Source organism: Cavia porcellus, unplaced genomic scaffold (genome assembly GCF_034190915.1).
Source record: "Cavia porcellus strain 051 isolate PalLab524CR breed Dunkin Hartley unplaced genomic scaffold, mCavPor4.1 scaffold_29, whole genome shotgun sequence".
Classification (NCBI taxonomy): domain Eukaryota; kingdom Metazoa; phylum Chordata; class Mammalia; order Rodentia; family Caviidae; genus Cavia; species Cavia porcellus.
This window is the reverse complement of record NW_026947512.1, coordinates 37,772,946-37,799,370: the sequence shown is the minus strand read 5'-3', so window position 1 is coordinate 37,799,370 and position 26,425 is coordinate 37,772,946. Positions and strand designations below refer to the sequence as shown.

The 26,425-nt window shown below is 36.0% G+C and overlaps 1 protein-coding gene and 1 pseudogene across 2 annotated transcripts in view; both read left to right on the top strand.

Moving 5' to 3' along the window:
• The window catches only part of Slc9c1 (solute carrier family 9 member C1), a 104,065-nt gene that overhangs the window by 14,429 nt on the left and 63,211 nt on the right, over window positions 1–26,425 (top strand). For both annotated transcript variants that reach the window (XM_063239675.1, XM_063239674.1), the window contains 3 exons: window positions 1,993–2,154; window positions 4,282–4,381; window positions 25,245–25,388. In XM_063239675.1, coding sequence (XP_063095745.1) covers window positions 2,004–2,154; window positions 4,282–4,381; window positions 25,245–25,388 — 395 coding nt within the window. In that variant the 5' untranslated portion in view covers window positions 1,993–2,003. The remainder of the gene's footprint in view (window positions 1–1,992; window positions 2,155–4,281; window positions 4,382–25,244; window positions 25,389–26,425) is intronic.
• Window positions 4,878–8,093, top strand: LOC106028727 (DNA-directed RNA polymerase III subunit RPC7-like; annotated as a pseudogene).

Sequence of the window (26,425 nt, the reverse complement as noted above, 5' to 3'; positions counted from 1 at the left end):
CATGTTACTTATTATGTACTATTTTTCTTTCTTAAAGGAGAAAGCAACCTTCAAACCAGTGTCTTAGCATTTAAGATTCCTGTGTGCTATTGAGACCAGGGCCAGCCACTATTCTCTATTTCAGCAATAGGAAACACTCAACTCTACCACAGCCACCCCACACTAAAAACTCACATAGCCTAGAGGGCCACTTATGGAATTCTCCCATGTTCCAACTCTCCCCAGAGATAATCATCTTTCTATCTGGAACGTCTAGAAACTACGGCTCTCTTTCAGCCATCACGATGAGTCCAGTTGAGAAAGAATCCAAATCACCTCTGCAGTGCTGATATTGCCCTCTCTACCAATAGATGTTTATGGACAAGACTCATAAAAGGGCACTTTCCCTTTTGTTCTGCCATCTCAGGGAACCATTTTAGGATTTGTTTCCCAAATTCAGCCTTATTTCTTGTTGGTGTGGTTGTTGCTTTTTTTTGTTTTGTCAATATCTTTTGTTTTGCGTTCTGCTTACCCTACTGGGTTTGGCTCCTGGGGCTTCCTGAGCTCAGGACTTACTCCCATTCGTGATTTGAATTTTGCTCCTGTTTCTCACTCTCTACAGGTGAGCACTTCTTTGCCCACTGGTAGGCCTGGTTGCAGCTGTTCAGTCTAGCAAAACTCCCTGCTTCCTGGGAAAGGCTTCATAACAATTATGCAGTATCTAAAAATACCAATAACAATAAAGAAGCAACTATCTTTTAGAGCAGTAGTTTCATTTTTAGGATGTAGGAAATAATCAGACAAGCATAAAAAACAATAGTGGTAACAAACATATACTGCAAAATTATTTGTCTGGGAAGAATTTAAAACAACTGAGATGCTCAACAATAAAGAACCAATTATTCAGTTTAACAAGGCGGCATAGCACAGGAGATTTACCCAGCGGGACCCAGAGGCATTCCTTTTTCTGTTCCCATTGTGTGTTACATTAGCTCTAGAATATTATTTCTATGAGTTTGGGACTTTTACTGGAGTAGCCAAGATTTCCTACATTATTTATCAGTAAGCACTATATAAATATATTTTTTATTTTAAAGCAAATAGACCCCAACAAAATAGAATAAAGCCAATCAAAACAAAGCAGTGAAAGTGGTACAGAATTTATTGTATTTCTTAATGGGTTAGAGTTCGTAGTGACAAGAAAGCAGAGCAGGAGAGCACCACCAGAGGAAGGAGTGAGGGACCAGATACACTGCGCAAGGTCACATGACCCACCTAGGCACACCCCAAAGTGTGCTCTGTCAGTCTTGTAGGTGACCCCTAAACCAATCAGGTTAACACAATCAAGCTTAACCATCTCAATAGTGTTTTTCTGTTTGTATTGCCAAAATTTTGCCCAGCATATGTCCCTTAAATACATCCACATTGTAAATGATAGAATTTCCTTCCTTTTAAAGACCAGATACCATTCCTTGTGTATACAGACCACATTTTTTTAATCTATCCATCCATTCATAGACATTTGAGTTTACATATCTTGGAAACAAAACTCCCATTTAAAATTTAAAAATGGGCAAACCTGAATGTATATTTCTCAAAAAAAAAGACATACAAATATCCTTAGGTAGATGAAAAATGCTCACCCTCACCAATCATCAACAATAATTAGGGAAATATAAACTAAAACACTCAGATATTCTTCCACCTGTTAGAATAGCTTTTATCAAAATGAAAAAGTGTTGATATGTGGAAAACAGGAAACTCTTGTACACTGTTGGTGGGGATGTAAATTAGTGTAGCCATTAGAGAAAATGGTATAGAGATACCTCAAAAAACCAAAAATAGCTTAGCATATAATTCAATCTTACTTCGGGGTACATAGCTAGGGGAACTGAAGAGATACTGGCACTCTGATGTTTATTTCAATAATGAGTTAAAGATAGAGACAAAGAAATGCGTCATTTAAAATAAGGCAAATAAATTCTATTAACTATTTTCTATTTTCTGTCATAGACGATGATATTATGATAGCCATTTGGACAGATGTTATAGCAAGTCTCTTGTTTGGAACTTTCAGTTCAAAAGTGATTCAGTCATGGACATCTGACTTTTGTTATGATGATGTCAATTACACAATTGTCATCTCTGCAGTTCTGTACCTCATCTATTATATTTGTAAGTAAGGGGGTCTATGCTAAAATTAAATGACATATAACGATTTGAACTAACGCCAGGGGTTTAGCTCAGCGGCATAAGCACCAGTCTGGCAAATGCGAGGTCATGAGTTTGATCCCCAGTACAAAAAAAAAGATTCAAACTAAGAATCCACATGCTAGTAAAATACATAGTAACAATTTTTAAAATCAGTCTAGCTAGATGCAATATTTTAAAAAAATAATCTATCAAAAAGATAAAAGTTGTAATGTGCATCACGGAGAACAATGACAATGTACCAAGATGTGGACATCCACTATTATCATAATAGAAAGAATAATTTGTCAAAACTACAATTACATTGAGTGCTTTACATGTCTTTCCAAGAGAAAGAATTATACAATCAACTGGAAAAAATCACTTTGGTTATAAGAAGATTTAAAAAACAATTAATATGCTTATTTCATAAGATACATAAAGAGTTTTACTTCCAAAATAGACCCATATCATTTACACATATGGTACACCCTCCTCTATGTTTGCCAATTCAACATCTACCAACAAGATTGAATGTATTTGTACTTAACATATGCAGATTTTTTTATTCTGGTTATTGTTCTCTAAATACAACATAACAACTATTTACATAGCATTTATATCATATGTAATATAAATAACCTAGAGACAATTTAAGTATATAGAAGGAATGTATACAGTATTTAAAGCATACAAGAGTATATTGAAGGTTATATGCAAGTGATACACCATTTTATGTAAGTGATTTCAGCATTTTCAAATTTCGGTAGGGAAGCGATGTTAGAACTGGTTACTGGTAAATACCAAGGAATGACTGTAACTATGGACTATTTATGGAAATTAATTAGGAGAACACTTCAGTTAAATCCCAAACATTATTAACGATGATACAATTAAATTTAGTATTTGTCACAAAAGGAGGTGGGAAAGTTTATCATTCTAATTGCATATAGTTAAATATAATTTTCTTGCTAACTCAAAGGTCAAAAGAAAAATAAAAATAGGAGTTGCACAACTAGTGAGGTTATGTTTTTTAAAAATCTGTCATATTATTACCCATTTATCACAAAGTCTTCTCACAGGACTATGGCAGATATTGATAATTAAGCATATTACCATCTTGTAACACAGCCTCAGAACCCCATTTGCCCAAGTCCTGACACACTCCTACGAATGAATTGGAGTTCGCGTGTAAGATGATACCTAGTTACCAAACCTCCTTATGAATTCACAGGAGGTTCTTTAACTTCCTAGTGAAGATGGGAAAAAGGAAGTTCCCAGGAGAATTTATATGATGTGGTTCAGGAGTCTGTGAGCTCCAAGGACCACCTCTGTTTCTTCATTTTTGCACCTTTCCTGATGAATTTGCATCACTTGCCTCCACAGAAATTCAGCAAGTATGCCTAGTGCCAGGTGTTGGAATGCAAACTTGTAATCCCAGCACTAGGGAGGATAAGGCAGGAGGATTGCTAGAAGTTCGAGGCAAGCCTAGGCTACAGAGTGAGTTCAAGGCCAGCCTGAACTACATAGTGAAAAACTTGTCTTAGAACAGAACAGCATATGTAACGTTTTGACATTGGAATTATGGATGCTGTTGCTTTCGAAAACTGTAACATCTATACTTTACCATATTATTTTTTTACACTTTTTTTTTCTTTTTATCGGTACCGGGGATTGAATTCATGACTGCCTGCTTGCAAGGCAGTTGCTTATGCCGCTGAGCTAAATCCCCAGACCCTCCATATTATTTGAATGTTAAGGCATAATATACTACTTTGTTGAGGTCAAGAAAGAAACAACTCTAATAAAAGTACTTTTTAAAGAAAATACCAGGTTTTTATACTTTTTGATCCTTCCATAGTAAGAACACCTAAGCACCTAAGAACAAAAACAAATTTAGTGAACTCCAGGAGCTGCTGATTACCTGAAGTGAAACCGTTCAAGTAAGTCCATTACAGACCTCATGACACTGCTGGGTGTGAATCTGAGGCAACATACGGCAATCGTAGTGTGATCACTGATGATATTTTCTAGTCGAAAGCAAGTAGGGTGGCCTTTGTATTTGCACACCTATGGTAATATTTCATGATTTTTTTTTCTTTTACAAAACAGGTGAGTTCGTTAGACTGTCTGGAATATTTACTGTGGTCTCTATAGGACTTTTCTTAAATTCTACAAGTTTCAAACTACGAATTGGAACATTTCTTTTTGAGTGAGTAGCTCACATATTTTCATTTTGTTTTATTCATTGGAAACATTATGACAGTAACTACCTCTGCTGGCCAAAGAAACTAACCTCATTATTAATCCTTTCTGAAACCATCCCCCAATTTGTGTGTGTGTGTTTTAGGCAAAGCTTATAAACTTACCTGGAGTTCATGTTGATTCACTTTCCCCACTAACTTTTCAAATCTCTAGATGCCAACTCAATAATTTCAGTCTAAATCCCATCCTCACTAGGCAGGCCAGGAGTCATCCAGGGAGACTGTCACCTCGGGTGTAAAATTTAAGAGGGATCAAAAAAAGAAGCAACAATTAAAACAGATAATATCTTAGTGCAACCTGGCTTTCAAAAATACAGAGACGGTCGGGGATATAAGACACAGAGTCTGCTTGGCAAGCGTGAGGTCCTGAGTTCAATTCCTAGTGCCAAAAAAAAAAAAAAAAAAAAAAAAAAAAAAAAAAAAACCAGAGACAGCAAAGTCTGCATGAGGGCGCTGGCGAGCTTCAGCGCAGCTGTCTCTGCAGTCCCCTGGAAACTCAGAAGGCAGCACGTTTCCCACGCAGGGGTCCAGCTGCAGAGGCCAGAACACAGTAGCGTGGGAGGCGCTAAGACCACCAGCCAGCGGGGCAAAAAAAAAGGTGCCTGCCGAGGGGGCGGGGCCTAACCTCGGGGCGGGGCCTAACCTCGGGGGCGGGGCCTGCCGGCTGGGTGCGTCCTCCCAGGCTGCGGGGAGCGGGTTGCGTGTCTGCAGTTGCTCGCGCGTCTGGTTGCCTTGCTGGTGCTTGGGTTGCGCAGCTTTTACCCAAACCTGGAAACTGAGTGAGCAGCATTTGCCCATTCTTGTCATGTAAGCAGTTTCAGTGGCTGGGAAGAAAGGAAGAGGCCGAGCTGCCAATCAATGCCTTTAATATTGAGGCTGCTGGGTTTGGCGGAGGCGAAGTTACTGAAGTGGTGCTGAAGCCACCCCGACTGTCTCCTGATTCAGATTATAAATACAGGAGAAAGTAAAGATTACAGGCTGGTTTGAATCAGGAGTTGTGAGAAATAATAAAAAGCCTTATTTTATTGAAAAATCTGAAGAAAAGCCAGATATGGAAAGATACAGTAAAAAAATAAATGCAGGTGTACAAAGAGGCGTGAATACCAGATTGGAGAAGACTCCCAAGAGAGACGATGCGGAGGGAAAAAATGCACAAAGAGCCAAGAGCCAAAAACGCAAAAGATACAAAATCTTTCACTCGTTAGTACCGCCGGTGTGTTGAAAAAAATAGGAACTGGAAAAGCGCGGTGATGGTGAAAAATCCGATGAGAAAAAGGAAGAGAATGAAGGAAGCGAAGAAAAAAAGCAAAAGAAGGCTATCGACGATGACTATGACGACCAGTGCAGGGAGACCGCGATGAAGAAGAGCACGAAGAGGAAAATGACTTCACCAACTCATACTTCAAAGACCGAGATGAGTTTGGTGCTGAGGATGATGATGACGTGGATGGAGCAACCTATTAACCACGAAATTTCTCAAAACGGTTTTATAATTCAGCTTCTGAGTATCTGGACCAACTTGACTTTGTTTCTGATAAGAAATGAGTACCTGTTTTATTTTTGTCCCTGTTTCTGTGGACAAAAACTTGTTACCAAAACATGTAAATCTACTTTGAGTTTATACAGTAGTTACTTTATTATACTAGTCTGTTCCTAAGTACCTCTGCCATCCCTCTTATGTCTGCTAGTGGGTTTTTGAAAAATCTGTGTTCGAATGTGCCTAACGAGCCGTTGCATCTCTTAATCTGTTTCCATACTTGAACAAATCATTTGTCTTCAACTGCTGATCTTTTCTAAACATTATTATGAGTCGTAGTGACTTTCTATAATGTAAAAGTACACGGAGCACTTTAAAAACAAACTTGAAAATTTTTTTTACTTTTACGTGGGATGTACTGTACCACTTACTACATTAAGACTACAGAAATTTACCAGATTTCTCACAAATGAAAATTTAAAGAGATTAAAAGTTTTGTGATCAAAAACATGCACACAGGGAAAGATACCGACATGGATTACGTACATTCCACAGTCTACATCATGGTATAAAGAGGTTTTCATGCTGGATGAATATAATACTTGGATTTGGGGTTATTTCAGACCATACAGTATGTGGTGTCAGTGTAATAAGTCTGACATCTTCAAATAGTTGAGTTTATGAAAAATTAGACTGATACATCTTGTTTAATGTTGTACTTTGCGGAAGTGTAAGTTCCAGTTATATCAGTCTCACAGTAGCATAGTAAATAGGAGCTTGGTGAAGGCTGGAGGCCGGTGCTGTGTTTTTCAGGCCTCACACGCTGTACAGTTGGTTCTATAACAGGGCAGAATGAACTCAGCTCATATTAAAATTAAGATTAATCTTTTTTAATTTAAGAGCTAGTTCCCCTTCCACTTCATATTTTGGGGAGAAAATACATAGAAACCTCAGCCTCCATGAACTTAAAAATGCCAAAGATTTTTGAGGAAATTCATATTACATATTTCAAAAACAACTTAATATCACACACCAAAATATATCTTTCTCTTTGGGAAGTTATCACCCATTTGCCTGAGCAGCAGAGCCCTAAATTCAATTTCTACCTATAATATTAGGTTCAGCCTTGAGACTGAACATGGTTAAATTTCTATACCCTAGTTTTTCCACTTGTAAACAGTTTCCTATAAAAGTTTTTAAATACCAGAATTTCACCTTATTATATATACATTCTCTTTGCTTATAGAAATGAACAGGCTTTAAATTTGGTTCTTACCTTCTAATCAGTCATAGCTGTAACTAAAAACACAGTTTTAAGAAACATGTTTTCCTCATAAAATGTATTATTATAATCAGATTTTTCCCATCCTGTTATTTGTAGGGAAAATTTGTGTTATCTTGTGTGATTTTACAATATGACAGTCTCAGGAAAAGGATCATTTTCAATGGCAATTCTTCCGCAAATAATTCTAGATGAGTCAGAACCACATCTTCTTCATTGAGTGCTATATTCATTCTATGGGACTTCTTGTTTAAAGGTACTTATCAAACTTTAAGACTCTAATTTGAAACAAAGCCTTCAAGCTGCACTCTACTCACAATAGAAACTTCACAGAGTAGCAGAGTTGTCGTTAGAGAATGATAATTAATATAGCTGTTTCATTCTTATAACTCCTTTGGTGTCACAGCCAGGCACTGCTGTTCAGTTCATAGGAATTGTATCTTTACACACTTTTCTTTATTACAAATCTGCCAATAACTACTTAAACAGGCAAATACCTGAAGATATGTTACTTCTTTTCCTAGCTTTTAATTCACTTTCACTGGGATAGTCTTGCAGATTGTGGGGCAGTCCCTTCGGGCAAACATTTACCCTAGGAGGCCCTCACTAGATGTATTCTTTCCCCTTTTGGAAGATATTTGTACAATTTTAAAGTATATAAATTGTGAGGACAGAATTTGCAGGTTGTTTTAGTTACCAGCATATACCTTGTTTTTCTGGCTTATGATGTGACACTGTGAAGTTACTCCATAGGAAAGTAAACAGGATTTTGCAGCAGTAGCTTGTTTACATATACAAGAGTACTTATTGATAAAGTGTCTATAGAATTGTTAAAATAAAACCGATTCCTATAACATTTTTTCTTTTGTATTTGTTTAAACACTAAATTCTTTCAATATAAAAAATATATAAATTAGGGCCAGGGATGTAGCTTAGCAGTACAGCACCTGCTTGGCAAGCATAAGGCCCTAGGTTCAATTCCTGATTCAAAAAAAAAGTATATATATATATATATATAATATACATGTATATATTATATATATAAAATAATTGAAGACTAATATTCAAAGGGCTATAGAAAGATACCATATAAAACAATTAAATGATTAAGCTGTGTCATTTGAGTAGGTTTAAAATCTCAGAAGACAAAATAAGTAAGGCAACTTTGGGTAAAAATGTTCTCAAGTCTTGCTCAAAGGCACCCCGCTTAGGGGATGAGTGAGATCTGTGCCAGCATAAAGCAAGGGTACAATGCACAGGAACTAGACCTAAATATTCAGTGTCAACATGTGTGTAAATAGAGGCCTGCAAAATAAGCTAAGATGATTTTTGGAGTATGAAACACATTACAGAAGATACAATTAATTCAGAAGTCAGAAGCTTAGCAGTGTAATGTATTAAACATTTTGAAGTACTTCATTTAGGTTTCGTGTCCACTGCAAGGAAAGTCAATTGTATTTTCAGCAAGGTAGAATTTATTCCACAATGGGCTGAGATAATTTTAAATGTCACATAATATGTAATCATACCTATGGGAAGTAATTCAGAAACTTCTTTGTACCTCACTTTAACTGGAGGCTAGATCTCCCTCAAAGGTAGCACCTCCCTTGCATTCTCTAAAAGTTGCAGTGTTTTTTCCACCTGGATCCTGGTATCATGAGGTCTGCAGAAGAATTATGTGAGATCTCTGCACCTCAGTCATTTCTAGATCATTGTTTTTCCTTATTCCTCAAAGAACCCAGTTTTGAAGCTCATTGGGTAGGATTTTTCCTCTTCCACACTTGGTTATTGTTGTCTCTGGAGGCTTGATTTGCATTCTTTCTGTTGTAAAGATCTTGGCTCCTGTTTCTCTGTGACTGTCTCCACCATTACTGTGCACTATTTTTGGCAAAGTCAGTGTCCATATGGCTGATCTTTCTACTCTTTCAGCTTTTAGTTCCTGACACGTCTCCCCTCCTATGTTCGCCATCCTATATTCACCATCCTATTTCAACTGTCTACTTCCGCAGACATTAAATAACCACTGTACAATCTCAGTCTCAAGAATCCTACTGTATAAAAGGTGACGTATGAAATTTTACTCTCCAAGATTGTAGAAATTTAAGACAATGGTGATAAAAATCCTATTATATACCACAAAGCCTATAACAGGTCCAAATATTTTTTAAAAACACTGTATCATCTCCTATCTTTTCATCTCATATGCTGTAGTCTGCTCTCCAATTCCAACAGCTCTGCAGCTATATTGTGATTATAACTCATTACCCTATGATCTTTTACTGACTTTAACATGACTCATCTATTTAATTCCTCTTCATCAATGTCCCTTTGAAACATTTAATAACTTTTTTCTTGGCTACATCAAAAGTTGTTTCAATACTAAACCCTGTAGCTTGTGCCCCTGCTACCTCTAAATTTTTTTCTACCATTTTCATGTACATCGACTCTTCTCTAGTTATATTATCTTGATATTCCCCAAATTTGCCAAGCATCCCTATTGGATTTACATCTTTGTGTTTATACTCTTGGAGTAGGCTTCTCCTGTACCTTGGAAAGTGGCTGCCTCATTTTTTCATGTTTCTATTCATTTGTCATCTTTTAGAAAGAAATTTTTCCAAAATAGAAAGAACCCCCTCACCAGCTTGTATTATGTTACTTTCTCTGTCCATTATTTTTCTAAAATGTCCAGTCCATTATCTTTCCTCTGGGGTATTGCCTGTATATTGTTACAGAATAAAAACAATACAGATGCTTAGAGGGGTTAGAATCAAAATTTATGAATAAGGCCATAGGGCTTTCAATTTTTAAAATTCTCACATATCATATTTTTCACATACCACATTCTCACATATCATTTCTACACAATTATATACACACAGGATTGTGACCCACTACTGCCTGAAAAGAGCTAGATTTATTAGAAAAAATCGTGACTTTAAAAAAATTGGGAGGTCTTCAGACTGGGCGGCCTGGGGTGAGCATCCCCACACTATCCTGAGCCCTGGGAGTTTTAAGATCTTTCCCCTGCCGGCCAGGGAACTTCAGAGCTTCCTGCCACATGGACCAACTCAGCAGGTCTTGGGCCTGCCTGCACCAACTTCTCGACTTCCTGCCATACTCCACTGCTTGTGCCCTCAACTCTGGAAACTGGGCGGCCTGAGGTGAGTGTCTCTACACCATCCCAAGCACGGAAGTTTGGGATCATTGCTCCCACCAACCAAGGAACTTCGTAGCTTCCTGCCACACTTGACCAGCCCTGCAGGGCTTGGGCCTGCCTGCCCCACTCCCAGTGACCCTCTCTCAATCTGGGGAACTGGGCAGCCAGAGTCCCAAGAGCTGAGGCCATAGAAGAGGATTTCCAGCAGGCCCAGGGGAAACCTTGGAATAACACTTGAAACACGGAAATATAGGAAATTGACAAAATGAAAGACCAAATACAATCTCAAACCTCCAGCCCATCCCAAGAAACATTAGGAACTATGTACATAGAAGAAAATATATGCTATACACCTGAAATAATAGCAACTAAAATAAAGAAGCAACTGTGGGAAGCTTTAAAGGAATTCAAATTAGAAATAATTTCCCAGGTAAAAGAAGAAATGATAAATGAAGGAGATGTTGAACATATCTAAAGAAGACACAGTTAAAAAATTGGAGGAACTAAACAAAAAGATAGAATCCCTGGATGAATAATATAAGAAACAAACAGAATACATAAAGCAGATGCAAAGAGATATACAGGAAATCAAAAATTCCATCAAAAGTTGTAAAAACCACCTCAATGAAAGTGAAGATAGAATTTCAGACCTCAAAGACAAGATTGCAGTTAGTGAACAGGAAAGGAAAGATCTTTTAAAAATAATAAGGAATCAGGAAATAACAATTCAACAGTTGCAAGATGATGCAAAGAAAAACAGCATAAGATTGATAGGGATAAATGAAAAAAGAAAGGGACAACATATAGGATGTCAAGAGGATATGTAGAGAAGTAATAGATGAAAATTTCTCAAAAATGAGAATGGAAACTGACATCAGGATCAATAAAGCATACAGAACTCCAAATAGCCATAACCAAAATAATACTACACACAGACATATAATAATCACCATCCTAGAAATCCAACATAAGAATAGAATATTAAAAGCTGTCAGAGAGAAAAGACAGATCACCTATAAAGGAAAACCTATCAGAGTCACAGCAGACTTCTAAGCACAAACAATAAAGTCAAGAAGAGCATGGAGTGAAGCATTTCAGATCCTAAAGGAAAATTATTTCCAAACTAGACTGATGTACCCTGCAAAATTGTCCTTCAAAATTGATGAAGAAATAGAATACTTCCATGACAAAGAACAGCTGAAGAACTTCTTGATCCCCAAGCCAACCCCAGTATTCTTTCAAAGAATACTGAAAGACAGTTTAGATACACTTAGGAAAAAACCACTAAGCAAAGCAGACAAACAGAATGGAAAGATGATGCAACAGCAGAAAGATAACATGTCAAAAATAAACCAATATATAAAAGTTATAATCATTAACATAAATGGTCTCAATGCACCAATTAAAAGAAACAGACTGGCAGAATGGATCAAGAAACAACATCCAACCATATGCTGTCTACAAGAAACCCATCTAACCCAAAAGGATGCTCACAGGTTGAATGTCAAAGGATGGAAAACAATACTTCATGCAACAGGAACCCCCAAAGAAGCAGAGGTAGCTATTCTGTTTGCAGACAATGTGAACTTCAAACTGAGAATGATCACAAGAGATAAAGAAGGTCATTACATACTGGTTAGGGGAAAACTTTAAGAGGAAGAGATAACAATCTTAAATATATATGCACCAAATTCCACAGCACCCAGTTATATAAAGTAAGTATTAATAGAAATGAAAAACCAAATTAGCAATAACACAGTTATAACAGGAGACCTTAACACACCATTGACACCAAGGGACAGATCAACCAGTCAGAAAATCAGCAAAGAAATAACAGAACTGAATCACACCTGCGAACAAATGGACTTGATAGACATATATAGAGTGTTCCATCCAACATCAAATACACATTCTGCTCAGCAGTACATGGGACATTCTCTAAAATAGACCGTATACTAGCCCATAGAACATAATGAAATACATGCAAAAGAGGTGAAATTATCCCATGCATGTTATCAGATCATAGCACCATGAAACTAGAAATTAATGATAAAAGAAACTGCGAAAATCCCACAAACACATGGAAACTAAATAATACATGCTTGAGTAATCAGCGGGTCACAGAGGAAATTAAATATGAAATTAAACAATATCTACAAACAAACAAAAATACAAATACAACTTACTGGAATCTGTGGAATGCAATGAAAGCTGGAGGCAGGAGGCATCACAATCCCTGACTTGAAGCTACACTACAAAGCAACAGTAGTAAGATCAACAGGGTACTGGAATAAAAACAGAGCTGAAGATCAAAGGAATAGATTAGAAGATACAACCACAACTACAAATACACTCAACCACCTTATCTTTGATAAAGGGGCCAAACATGCACCGGAAGAATGACAGTCTCTTTAATAAATGGTGTTGGAAAAACTGGCTCTCCATACGCCGAAAACTAAAACTAGATCCATGCCTATCACCATGTACTAAATTAAAATCTAAATGGATCAAAGATTTGAATATTAAAACAGAAACACTAAATCTATTGGAAGACAAATTAGGTAAAAACCTTGAAGACGTAGGAGTAGGTAGAGGATTCATGAACAGGAATCAAACCACAGGGGAAATACTTCCCAGAATCAACAACTGGGATCACATCTTATTAAAAAGTTTCTGCATGTCAAAAGGAATCTCCAGCACAGTGAAAAGCAAACCCACAAACTGGGAAAAGATCTTAGTGAACTGTCCCTCAGACAAAGGACTTATGTTTAAAACATATAAAGAATTGAAAAAAATCAGACCCCCAAAATTCAGGACCCAATACAAAAATGGGCATTGGAGATGAATACACAGTTCTCAGATAGAGAAATACAAATGGCAAATAAATACATGAAAAAATGTTCATCATCATTACTCATTAGAGAAATGCAAATTAAAAATCACACTGAGATACCATCTCACTCCAGAAAGAATGGCCGGGATCAAGAAAACCACCAACAACAAATGCTGGAGGGGCTGTGGGGAAAAAGGAAGTATAGACTGGTGCAACCATTGTGTAAGTCAGTCTGTAGATTTCTCAAAAAGCTGGGATTGGAAGTCCCATTTGTTCTAGCTATTCCACTTCTAGGCATATTCCCTGAAGAACTGAAAACATCATGCCACAGTGGTACATGTGCACCCATGTTTATAGCAGCAAAATTTGTAATAGCCAGATCTTGGAAACAACCTAAGTGCCCATCAACTGAGGAATGGATAAAAAAGTTGTGGTATTTTTATACAATGGAGTACTACTGAGCTATAGAGAATGATCTCATTGAGATATTTACAAACAAATGGGCATGGCTTGAGACCATACTCATAAACGAAATAAATCAAACTCACATGTATAAACACTGAATAATTTCCCTAGTATAAGAAATGATAAGAATACACAAAAGTATGTGATAATCATGATTCCCCAATATATTGCTTTGAAGCCTTATAATGTTTTCATTGATTAGTTGGAATTGTTTTATTCTGGGTTGTTTGATTTTATTGTCTGTGATAATATGAACAGCTATTTTGAAGAAAACAATACATCATAATAGCTAGTCATGATTTAATATCATCTCATTTTGAAGTCCTACCAAGCTTTTGTTCTTCTGTCTCCATCGGTTTTATCATGTTGTATCTTATTGGATTTTATTATATGTGATATTATAAACAAAATTTTTATAGACAAGAAGATAATATAGCAACCATTGTTCATTTTCTGTTAATTGGTTCTGTACTCTGTAATATTTTCATTCTCTTGAATGGTTTTACACTGTCTTGTTATGTTTGATACTATAGTATATGAAGATATACTCAAATATTTCAAGGAAAGAGACTCTGTGGTAACTACTGTTACTTCCATCACAAAGAATGTGACGGACAGTTATTCCTTGGAGAATCTGATTTCATATTCATCAAATCCATACCATTAATTTCTACTATGTGCAAAAGTGTCCTAACAGCTTCTTTTTGCTTAACTAGTTTGATTACATTTTATGATAATTAAAAAGAATAATTTTGAGACTTCCAGATGAGAAGATAGAATAGAAATACATCTGAGTGACTCCGAAGGAGAAGGAGAAGAATTTAGAGTTAAAAAGGAGAAGCTGTATTCTGAGGAGCAGAAGCGAGGAAGGGCTCTGGGAATCATAAGGTAATAGGAAAGCTAAAAGCACAGAGAAGTGAAAAGTCAGCGCCTCCTGAGAACCGGCCATGCTGGGCCTGGGAGGAACCAACCAAGCAGCCAACTAGTTAGCCTTTCTGGTAAGCCGTGCAAGCTGCTCGGGTTCCACAAAGAGAAAAGTCAGATGGCACCTTTCATGAGCCTGAGAATTAACCCCCCCCAAGCCCCCCGCTCTATGTGCAACTGGCTGGTTTGGAAGACAGACTAAGTTGATAGCAACTAAGGTACAAAAAGCAAGTAAATGTTTGTATTGTTTGATTGATTTTGCAGGCCTGGTGCCAGCAGTCTGAGCATCTATTGGGAGGATGACAGTACGCAATATAGGAAATATGGGGGATTTCTTTCTATCTTGCCTTTAAAATCCAATATTGTTCTCACTGTTTTGCTTTGTTCTGATTAATTATTTTGCTTTATTCAATATTCTGTTTTGATTGGGTTAATCTGTTTTGTTTTTGGTTTGATTTTGCTGTATCTGATGGATGGACAACTATTGTACTGATAACAAGATATACTACAGTAGCTACTGTTGATTTCCTATTATACTACTTTGAAGTTCTGTACCAGTTTTGCTGTTTTATTTTTATTTGCTTTGTTTTGTTTTGTTGAATTTCATTATCTTTAAAATTAAAAAGTCAGAAAAAAAGGCGCAGAACAGCAGAAAGACAATGCAGAGAAAACTATGAAGTATTCTTCAGTGCCAACTTCAGCTCCTGGGGAGAGAAGAACCTGATTATGAAAAATAAGCCATGAGAGGTCCAGTAGCTCCAATAATAAATAATAGGCTACTACACTCCTAGTCACAGGAGAAACACATCTATTTCAAGCTGTATTAGTCTTTTTCCCATCACTGGGACCAAATATCCAACACTGCAACTTTTTTTTTTTTTTTTTTTTTTTTGTCTTTTTGAGACGGTCTCACCACATAGCTCAGGCTGGCCTTGGGCTCACTTTGTATCCCATGCTGGTCTCAAACTTGCAAACAGTTCTCCTGCCTCAGCCTCCCAAGTGCTGGGATTACAGGAGGATGACACCATGCCGGCTCAACATCTGACATTTAAAGGAGAGGTTTACTTCGGTTCACAGTTTCCAGTGGGGTTAGTTCATAGTAGACTGGCTCCAAGGAATGGTAGGAGGGTGTGGTGAAGGACATCTGCTTACCTCATAGCAGGTAGGAAGCAGAGAGAGGAGAGGAGCTTGGGGAACAATACAGCCTTCCAGGCCAGCCTACCCGTGTCCCACCTTCAATCAGGTCACCCGTCCTAACGGTACATCAGGCTGTGAACTCATCAGTGGATGAAGCCATGGATGAGCACAGACCCCATGATCCAGCCACTTTCTAAACACGAACTTTTGGAGATATTTTAGATCTAAACCATGACAAAGCTATAAATCCAGTGGAGAGTTAATCCAAATGTGACTCCTACTGTATGGTACGCTAGCTTTGAAAAAGAAACAGCTGCAGCATTCATCATCTCTTACTGATTAAACAAGTGGCCATCTTGCAAAGAGGTTTAGTGTTTGGGCCTGAGCTACTCCAGAGAAACCAATCACACTCAGGTTATCTGGGATCACCCTGCTGCAACGACTGAATGAAAGTTAGCAACAAGAGACTACACTGAAGAGGGGGGAGATTAGTGCCAGACCTTGTAAGTTTATGCAGAGAACAACCAGAGCTATGGATAGTGCCATGGTCAGGCGCTCTGTCCTCCTAGAGAAGGGAGACACCCAGTGTGATTTTTTTCAGGGGGCAGGGTCCAAAATTGCCAGAATCAAGGCCAATGGATTGCTTGGTTCACCAGGCTGTCCTATACTACACAGAATTCATGATAGCTTTCTCTGCTTTCTGACATACTCAAGAATATGCCTCTGCTGGACATTTGCCATTCCTCATGTACATGGATAGAGGACCAAGTAGGACACTAATTAGCTGAGTATAGTCATGGCACCAGATGCACAGAAGGAAAACAAACACGCAAAATTAACAGTGAACACAGGACTGAGGATAAAAAACAAAAACAAAAACAACAACAATCACTGGCTTGACCTGCTAGGGAAGCGTGAGGCAAGGCTCAGCATTCATCCGGCCCCAGCCTGTTAGACAGGAATAGAGCGCAACTCCAACAGGTCCGCTGGTAGTATCTCACTACCTCCCCTCCTTAAACGATAGATTACAATAATGGAAGTCCTAGAAAGAAACTTTTCCAATCCAAACACCTTGACAGGTAGAAATTTTTGACAATTTTCTTTTTCTTTTTTCTTCCATCCTTTCTCTATTTTTTTCTATTTCATAATATGTTAATTGGGCAATTTTTAAATTCTTTAAATAGATTTTTAAATCTCACTTCTTTCATTCTTTTTTACTATTTCTTTTTTTTTTTTTTTTTTTTTTTTTTTTTTTTTTTTGAGGCAGATTTCACTATGAACTTCAGGCTGGCCTTGAATTCACTTCGTAGCCCAGTTGGCCTTGAATTTGTCTCCTGCCTCCTGAGTGCACCAGCATACCTAGCTCTTGCTCTGTTCTTCTCCTGTTTCTCATTTCTTTTTAAAAAACCTGGGTACTTCTTCTATTTTCTCTTTACTTAACCCCATTCATTTTTGTGATTAACTTTTTATTTTATCTTTATTAATTTTTAACTTTTTTGTTCATTCTATTTTGTTCCTTTCTTTTATATTGTTATTAGTGGTACAGCCATTGATTTCTTTTTTTTTTTTTTTGATTTTTATTTTGAAAGTATACAACAGAACAAGTCAGAATGAAGCCAACTAAAATCGTATAGTGAAATTGGTACAGAACTTCACAGCAGGTTACCGGGATAACAGTAATAGGTATCACAGTATATTTTGTTATCTTTATAATAGTTGTTCTTTCAATCCCATATATCAAAATGAGATGAAATATAGAACACTATAGAACTTATTAAAACAGAATATTGAATAGAGCAGTACCATTAATCAGAAAAGAGCAAAAGAATAATAAAAATATTTGCCTTCAAAGAGATGGTAGAAGGAAGTCCCCCTTATTTGCTGTGGTCAACCTCCCAGGAGATGCTCAGATTTCTGGTTCCCATTTGCTAATGGGCAGTGGGGGGGGGAGGGGAAGAAGGAAGATAGGGGAAGTGGGATATTTGACTCTAGGCCATGTAGCAGTAGGTTCACTATTGCTAAGCAGGGAGGCAGAATGGTCATTTGTTTTCACAGCGTCCTCAGTTCCAACATGGCGTGGATCTCAGGAGACACTGCTGGTTCCCCCCCTGGAAGGGCTGCAGTGGGCCACACTGCCGCTGCATACCAGAGAAGGAAGGTACTGGCTTGGCTTCCCAGAGTCCTAAGTTCCAACATGGCGTGGATCTCAGGAGACACTGCTAGTTCTCCCCCTGGAAGGGCTGCAGTGGGCCACACTGCCACTGCTTACCAGGGAGGGGAGGTGCTTGCTTGGCTTCCCAGTCCTCAGTTCCAACATGGCGTGGATCTCAGGAGACACTGCTAGTTCTCCCCCTGGAAGGGTTGCAGTGGGCCACATTGCCACTGCTTACCAGGGAGGGGAGGTGCTGGCTTGGCTTCCCAGAGTCCTAAGTTCCAACATGACAATGGATCTCAGGAGACACTGCTAGTTCTCTCCCTGGAAGGGCTGTAGTGGGCCACACTGCCGCCGCATTACCAGGGAGGGGAGGTGCTGGCTCCAGTCATTGATTTCAATTTGTTTTTATGACATTTGAGTATTTGATTTGTATTTCTGTTGTCATTTTTACTGGGTTTTTAAAAAAATTTTATTTAAAAGGAAAAAGAGAAAAAACAAAACAAAACAAAGTGGTGTAAGGGTACAAGTAATACAGAACTACAAAAAAAAAACGGTAAGAAATCACCAGTTAATAGATTACATATTATCATCTTAGAGATAGTTGCTCAAGTCACAGTATCAAAGCATACAAAGTGGACATTGAAACAGTGAGACTGCAAACAGTTGTGTTCAATGATCCAACCAAAAACATTGGTATGGTCAGCTATTTAACACCCCTAAACACACTTGCTGTTGTGTCTTTTAGAGGACTTTTTTTCCTTCTCTTTTTTACAACAAAATTTACACATTTTGGGTTTTATTATTCCTTAGTTCTTATTACTTTTTGGGGGGAGAAAATAAAGTCAAATATGGCAAAACAAAGCTATCAGTCAAAACCAAGGATAGACATAGCACATGATGTAAAAACAGAATACAAGGTTATCAACAATGGTTACCATAATGTCTCTTGTTTCCTTAAAAAGAATTGTCTATCTCATTACGTATTATAAAGTTGAACAAAACAGTAGAGAACAAGACCAATAAAACTTAAGCATTGTAAACATTACAGGACTTCCAAAGGAGACAATAGTCAAACCAGAATGGGCATCTTGGTGAATCTTACTGCCTTCAAAGTAGTTGCCTATACCCTCAAACTTGATACTATCATACAGAATGGAACAGAGTCTAATTAGTCAAAACAAGATAGTGAGAATATTACAGGACTTCAAAACAAGTTAAGAGGAAATCAAAAAAAGTTACTATTTTATATCCTGCTAATTTTTTAAATTTTCCCCCTTAATTAAAAAAAACCATAAAAAATAACTAAATATTTTTTTAATGAATAAGGGAGAGATTGAGATAAAAGAGGACATAACAACATAACAATACAGGTCAAAGCATGACTGTTTCAGCAACCTAGTGCTTCACCACCAAATAACCTGACTCAATAGTAGTTACCATAGTGTCTGTCTTTTTCCTTGAAATATTTGAATAAAACTTCATATACTATAGCTTCAAATATTTCCATATCAAGAGGCCCAGAATAAAGCCTTTCCAATTAATAAGTGAAAACTTTATAAGGCTTCAAGGCCACATAATGGGGACTCATGGTTACCACATATTTTTATATATTTGAATCATTACTTACATTAGGGAAACTATTCGGTATTCACACATGCGAGATTGATTTATTTCACTTATGAGTATGGTCTCAAGCTGCGCCCATTTATTGATAAATATCTCAATGTGATCCTTCTTTGTAGCTTTGTAGTATTTGAGTAATACTCCATTGTATAGAAATACTACAACTTTTTTATCCATTCCTCAGTTGATGGACACTTGGGTTGTTTCCAAGATCTGGCGATTACAAATTGTGCTGCTATAAACATAGGTGCACATATATCACTGTGGAATGATGCTTTCAGTTCTTCAGGGAATATGCCTAGAAGTGGAATAGCTGGAATAAGTGGGACTTCCAATCCCAGCTTTTTGAGAAATCTCCAGACGGACCTCCACAAAGGTTGCACCAGTCTACACTCCCACCAACAGTGTAGGAGAGTTCTTTTTTCCCCACAGCCTCTCCAGCATTTGTTGTTGTTGATTTTCTTGATCCTGGCCATTCTTTCTGGAGTGAGATGGAATCTCAGTGTGGTTTTAATTTGCATTTCTCTAATGACCAATGATGATGAACATTTTTTCATGTATTTATTTGCCATTTGTATTTCTTCATCTGAGAAGTGCGTATTCATCTCAGATGCCCATTTTTGGATTGGATCTTTGAATTTTGGGGGTCTGAGTTTTTTTAATTCTTTATGTGTTTTAGACAAGAGTCCCTTGTCTGAGAGTTCACTAAAATCTTTTCCCAGTTTATGGGTTTTCTTTTCACTATGCTGAAGATTTCTTTTGACATGCAGAAACTTTTTAATAAGAAGTGATCCCAGTTATTGATTCTGGGAAGTATTTCCCATGCGGTTTGAGTCCTGTTCATGAATTTTCTACCTACTCCTATGTCTTCAAGGTTTCTACCCAATTTGTCTTCCAATAGATTTAGTGTTTCTAAACACTAATATTGTTTATTAACAATAATAAAGTGTTTAATATTCAGATCTTTGACCCATTTAGATTTTAATTTAGTACATGGTGATAGACATGGGTCTAGCTTTAGTTTTCGGCAAATGGAGAGCCAGTTTTTCCAGCACCATTTATTAAAGAGACTGTCATTCTTCCAGTGAACCTGCTTGGCTCCTTTATCAAAGATAAGGTGGTTGAGTGTGTTTGTAGTTGTGGTTGTATCTTCTAATCTATTCCATTGATCTTCGGCTCTGTTTTGATTCCAATACCATGTTGATTTTACTACTGTTGCTTTGTAGTATAACTTCAAGTCAGGGATTGTGATGCCTACTGCCTTGCCTTTGCTGCTTAGAATTGCCTTTGCTATTCTATGTCTCTTCTGATTCCAGATGAATTTTAGGAGTGATTTCTCTAGATCTATAAGGTATGTTGATGGTATTTTTATTGGGATTGCACTGAATCTGTATAGCAGTTTTGGGAGAATGGCCATTTTCAAAATGTTTGTTCTTCCTATCCATGAGCAAGGGATGTTTTTCCATTTTCTGAGATCATCCTCCAATTCTTTTTTCAGTGTATTATAATTTTCCTTGTATAGGTCTTTCACTTCTTTTGTAAGAGTAATTCCTAAATATTTCATTTTTTTTGCTTGCTAATGTGAAGAGTGTGGTTTCTCTTATTTCCCTTTCTGTGATTTTGTTGTTCATGTATAGGAATGCTATTGATTTCTGAGTATTGATTTTGTATCCAGCTACATTACTGAATTTATTTATTGTATCTAAGTGTCTTTTAATGGAGTTTAGGGGGTCTTCTATGTAGAATATCATGTCATCTGCAAACAATGATAATTTAACTTCTTCTTTTCCTATCTTTACCCCTTTTATTTCTCTCTCTTGCCTAATTGCCCTGGCTAGTACTTCCAGTACTATATTAAATAGGAGTGGTGATAAAGGACATCCTTGTCTTGTGCCTGATTTTAAAGTAAAGGCTTACAATTTTTGGCCATTTAGTATGATGCTGGCTGTTGGTTTGTCATAAATGGCCTTTATTATATTGAGGTAAAGACCATCTATTCCAATTTTCTGTAAAGTTCTTATCATGCGTGAATGTTGGACCTTATCAAAGGCTTTTTCTGCATCTATAGAAATGATCATGTGATTCTTACTTTTGGCTTTATTGATATGGTGGATTACATTTATTTATTTACGTATGTTGAACCATCCTTGCATTGCTGGGATGAATCCCACTTGGTCATGATGTATAATCTTCTTGATGATTTACTGCATCCTATTTGCCAATATTTTATTGAGGATTTTTGCATCTGTGTTCATTAGGGAGATCGGTCTATAGTTCTCTTTTTTAGTTGGGTCTTTCTCAGATTTTGGTACTAGAGTAATATTTGCTTCCAGGAATGACTTAGGAAGGATTGCTTCCCTTTCAATTTCATTGAATAGTTTGAGGAGTGTCGGCATTAAGTCTTCTTTGTATTTCTTGTAGAATTCTGCAGTGAATCAATCTGGGCCTGGGCTCTTCTTTGTAGGTAAGGACTTAATTACATTTTCAATTTCATTAACAGATATTGGGTTATTCAATAGTTTTACATCCTCTTGATCTAGCTTTGGTACTTCATATGTCTCTAAGAATCTGTCTATTTCTTCTGTGTTATCAAACCTTTGAGAGTACAGGTTTTCGAAATAGGTGTTGATGATCTTCTGTATTTCTATTGGGTCTGTAGTTATTTCACCTTTTTCATTTCTTATTGCATGAATTTGAGCTTTTTCTTCCCTTTTTTTAATAAGGTTGGCTAGGGGCTTATCGATTTTATTTATTCTTTCAAAGAACCAACTCTTTGATTCGTTGATTCTGTGGTTTGATTTCTGACTAGAGATTGAGCCCTCAAGAATTTCACTAAGAAGAAACTCACATATATGGAAGACATAATCTTCCTAAAAGATGTAAAAGTTTTAACATTGAAACACAAGAAGCATGAAAAACAAAGCAACATGTGTTTCTTCTATAGGTTCATAACTCCTTAAGTGCCAAAGAATTCTAAAAATGTACCTTTACAATGATCAAGCATTTCAAAGAAGACACAAATAAACAATTAAATGAATTAAGGAAGACAATGGAGGGAATGAAAGAACAGTTACATTATAAAGATAGAAATTCTAAAAATTCCAGATCTTGGAAATGAAAAGCTCAATATATCACATAAAAGATTCAGTGGAGTCACCTAAATAAATCAAGCAGAAAGCAGAATTACTTGAAGACAAGTTTGATGAGTTATTCCATTCAGGTAATAATAAAAAATAAAATACTATGAATAAAACATTCAAGAACTCTAGGACACAATTTAAAAACCAAGCTTCTAAATTTCCAGTGTATAGAAGAGGACATCAAAAAACAGATTAAAGGCACAGAAAATCTACTCAATGAAATAATAGCAAAAATACTGCCAAGTCTTGGGAAATATATGGACATCTAGGTACAGAAGATGTTTAAAATCCCAAACAGGCGTGGCCAAAAAAGCATCTCTATAATAAAATTCCAAGAGTACAAAACAAGGAAAGAATATTGAAAACTGCAAGATAATAAACACCAAGTCACTTATACAGGCATCAGCAAAACTGCAGATCTCTAAGCAGAAACTGGGCCTCATTAATTGTCAGGGAACTGCAAATCAAACCACAATAATATATCACTTCATGCTAGTAAATAAGACTATGATCAAAAGGACAAAAGCTAATGAATGTGAGCAAGAAAATGGAGAACAGAAAGCCCTTGCACACTATTGGTGAGAATGTAAACTGGTACAAGCATTTTGAAAAACAGTCTGGAGATTTCTCAAAAAGCAACAAAAAAAATAAAATAAGCATTTGATCAATCCCACTTCTTCCAAGCATATTCTCTAACAAAAATAAAATCGATATCTTGAAGTGATTGTTGTGCTTTCATAGTTTTTGCAACATAATTTGCAATTGCTGAGATATGAAAATAGTGAACTAAATGACGACACATGAATAAATAATGCAAATGTATGAAATGATAATCATGGATTTATGTATAACTATGTTATATATGTGCATATGTGGCATTATATATCATTTTCACAATAGCTGTTGTCTTTCAAAGACTATATATATATATATATATATATATATATATATAAAATATTTGAATCTTTACGGCATTAGAGTCTACCTTGTTAAGCTCAAGAAAGAAACAACTTTGATAGAAATACTTTTAAGAAAATTCCATAGTTTTTTATACTTTTTAAATCCTTATAGCCTTGAAAAAGGAAAATTTATGATTTTTAACAAAATGAATGAAGCTGGAGGACAGTTTATAAAGTAAACTGGACAGAAAGACAAATATTGTATGATCTGACTTACATGGTGTTATCTAAAATAGTCAAACTCAGAAACACAGAATTAAAAGATGGCTTTCAAGGCAGAATACAAAGAGAAGTGGGGAACAAAGTTTTAGTGATATAACTTAAATTCTGGAGATTTAATGTCCACTATAATGATGTCTACAATTAAAATACTGTGTTCAGAGTTTTATTGGATCAATGAACAGAACTGTTTGCAGTATCATTGATGGAATGTCCACTTTACAAGCTTTAATTTTGTGACTTGAACAATTATTTCTAAGATGACAATATGTAATCCATTAACTAGTGATTTCCTACTGTTCATTTTTTTTCTGTAAATCTGTATAACTTGTACCCTTTCTCTGCTTTTTTTTTCTTTTCTCCTTAAATAAAATTAAAAAAAATAAAAATACTGTGTTGTGCACTTGGAATTTGTTGAGAAGATAGTTAATAAATGTTCTCATCACATGTAGACATACACACAAAATAAAACTACACAAGGTGTACATCATGGTGGTCATTTTGTTATCGGATGTGATAGGGACCATTTATTCCAGGCTTTTGTCCCATTTAAAGAATTGGATAGGGAAATCCATGAACTTGAAAGTTTGATATTTATTTAAAGTTTAAAAAGGTAAAAGAAGAAAGGAAGTGCTCAAGAAAAAGAAATGCTCTGAAGAAAAGTGAGGATATGTCCAGCACTCAGAATGGCCCACCACAAGAACAAAAGGGCAGTCCTCTAAAGCCAATAGCTGGGGCCTTTATATTACTCTTTTGATGTGAGATCAAGGCAGTGATTTGACAGATCTCCACGATGAACAGGCCATGCCCTATCGTCCAGTTGCTTTGCCATACCGTAAACTCCTGCCTTAATTTTAATATACATGTAATGGATAATATACAATAAAAATATATACTAAAATATCCAGTTAGACATGTTAAAAATAGGCCATTTTTGTATTTCAGCTATCCAGAATATGAATAAATTGGCAAAAAAGGATTCATTTACATCTTCTGAACACCAACTAGATTTTAGGCAATAGCTTAATACTATCACTATGTAAATCAGATTTGTATTTTATAATTCCCTCTAAAAATAATTGAAAGTGGTTCTTTCTAAAGAACACAATGACTTTATGAGCACTGTTTTCAATTTATGTGAACCATAGTGTCTAGATATTTGAGCTGTCAAATACCGTAACTATAGCTTAACATTTTATTTATATACAATGAAAAAAACCCTCACTAATTTACATACATAAACTGTTTTAAATTGATTTAAAATTAGTCTAATTCCTTTAGTATCCCTTTCTTTGCAGTTCAATTTAAAACTTATTAAATGCTGATAAATGCCTTGTTTTTTACTTTCTTCATAACGAATGACATAATGTTTTATATAGATAAGCTTTGCAACAAATATGTTACATTAATTCAATACAATCATATTTTAATATTTTTCAGATTCTGGGATTGTCTATCATTTTTTGCTTTTCTTATGGTATTTACTTTCAGTGGACTTCTAATTCCTGCACATACATATTTGTATATATCATTTTCTGACATATATTATTCATTAATGATCTACTTCTCACTGCTTGTTTTCAGGTAAGAATAGCATTTGAATTTATTATTTATAGGAAATTAAGTCTCAATTTTGTTTTTTAAACAAAAATATTTCATACCTGAGCAGCTGTCTCAAATTTTTCAAGAAGTGATTAGCAAATTAATGCTTGGTAATTTGCTCCATGCTTAACTGGATTTCAAAACAATACACTTAGCAAACTCTCTGAAAATTAGAAAGAAAAAAACTAGTAAACTTTTGAAAATTAGAAGGAAAAAAATTTCATCATTTATTATTAATTGGTATTTGGCATACTTCATCCAGTCTTCTTTTTGTCTTTGCTTAATATCACATAGTAATTTCTATGAATGAAAAATTACAGTTGAAATAATTTTTTGAAAAAAGTGAATACATCATAGATTTTGTAAATATCTTCTTCTCAGATAACTTCCATAGTCCCTTTTGCAATTTTAAGTGACAGAAGAGTCTGCTCATGCATCTGGAAAGGAGGTGAAAGTGATAAAAATTACCATAGTTAGTATCCTAGATCTTTAATCCTCATCACTTAAACTGCTAACATTCCAATTTCATCTAGTAAATTTAGTTGGGTTGTTGAAATCAATTCAGTGTCAAGTAAATAAAAATCAGTCCCATATTATCAAATAAGATCCCTCAATTCCTGGCAGGCCAATCAAGCTATGATGAATGGGGAGAAGAGGAGAAATAGGAATGATACGAGGCTGAAAAAAAAGAAATATGAAAGAGCTGTGTAATTTTTGCACAGTTTTAGCAAAACTATAAAGTTATAAAGTTATAAAGCATATCTTCATATTTCTTATTAATTGGATTTTTATTTTTTGTTATTGGGATCCAGAATATATATATATTTTCTATCCTTTTTTTTCTATCTGAGGAAGCACCATTACCTAATAGAAAAAAACAAAGAAAATAAGGCCATTCTCCTGAATGCCTTCATTTGGTTTGATGCTAATAGTCTGTGAAAGATGACTCATTAGTTTGAGTTAGCAAGTCCATGGGGAATAGATTGAGATAGAAGAGAAATAAATTTCCATGACAAGAA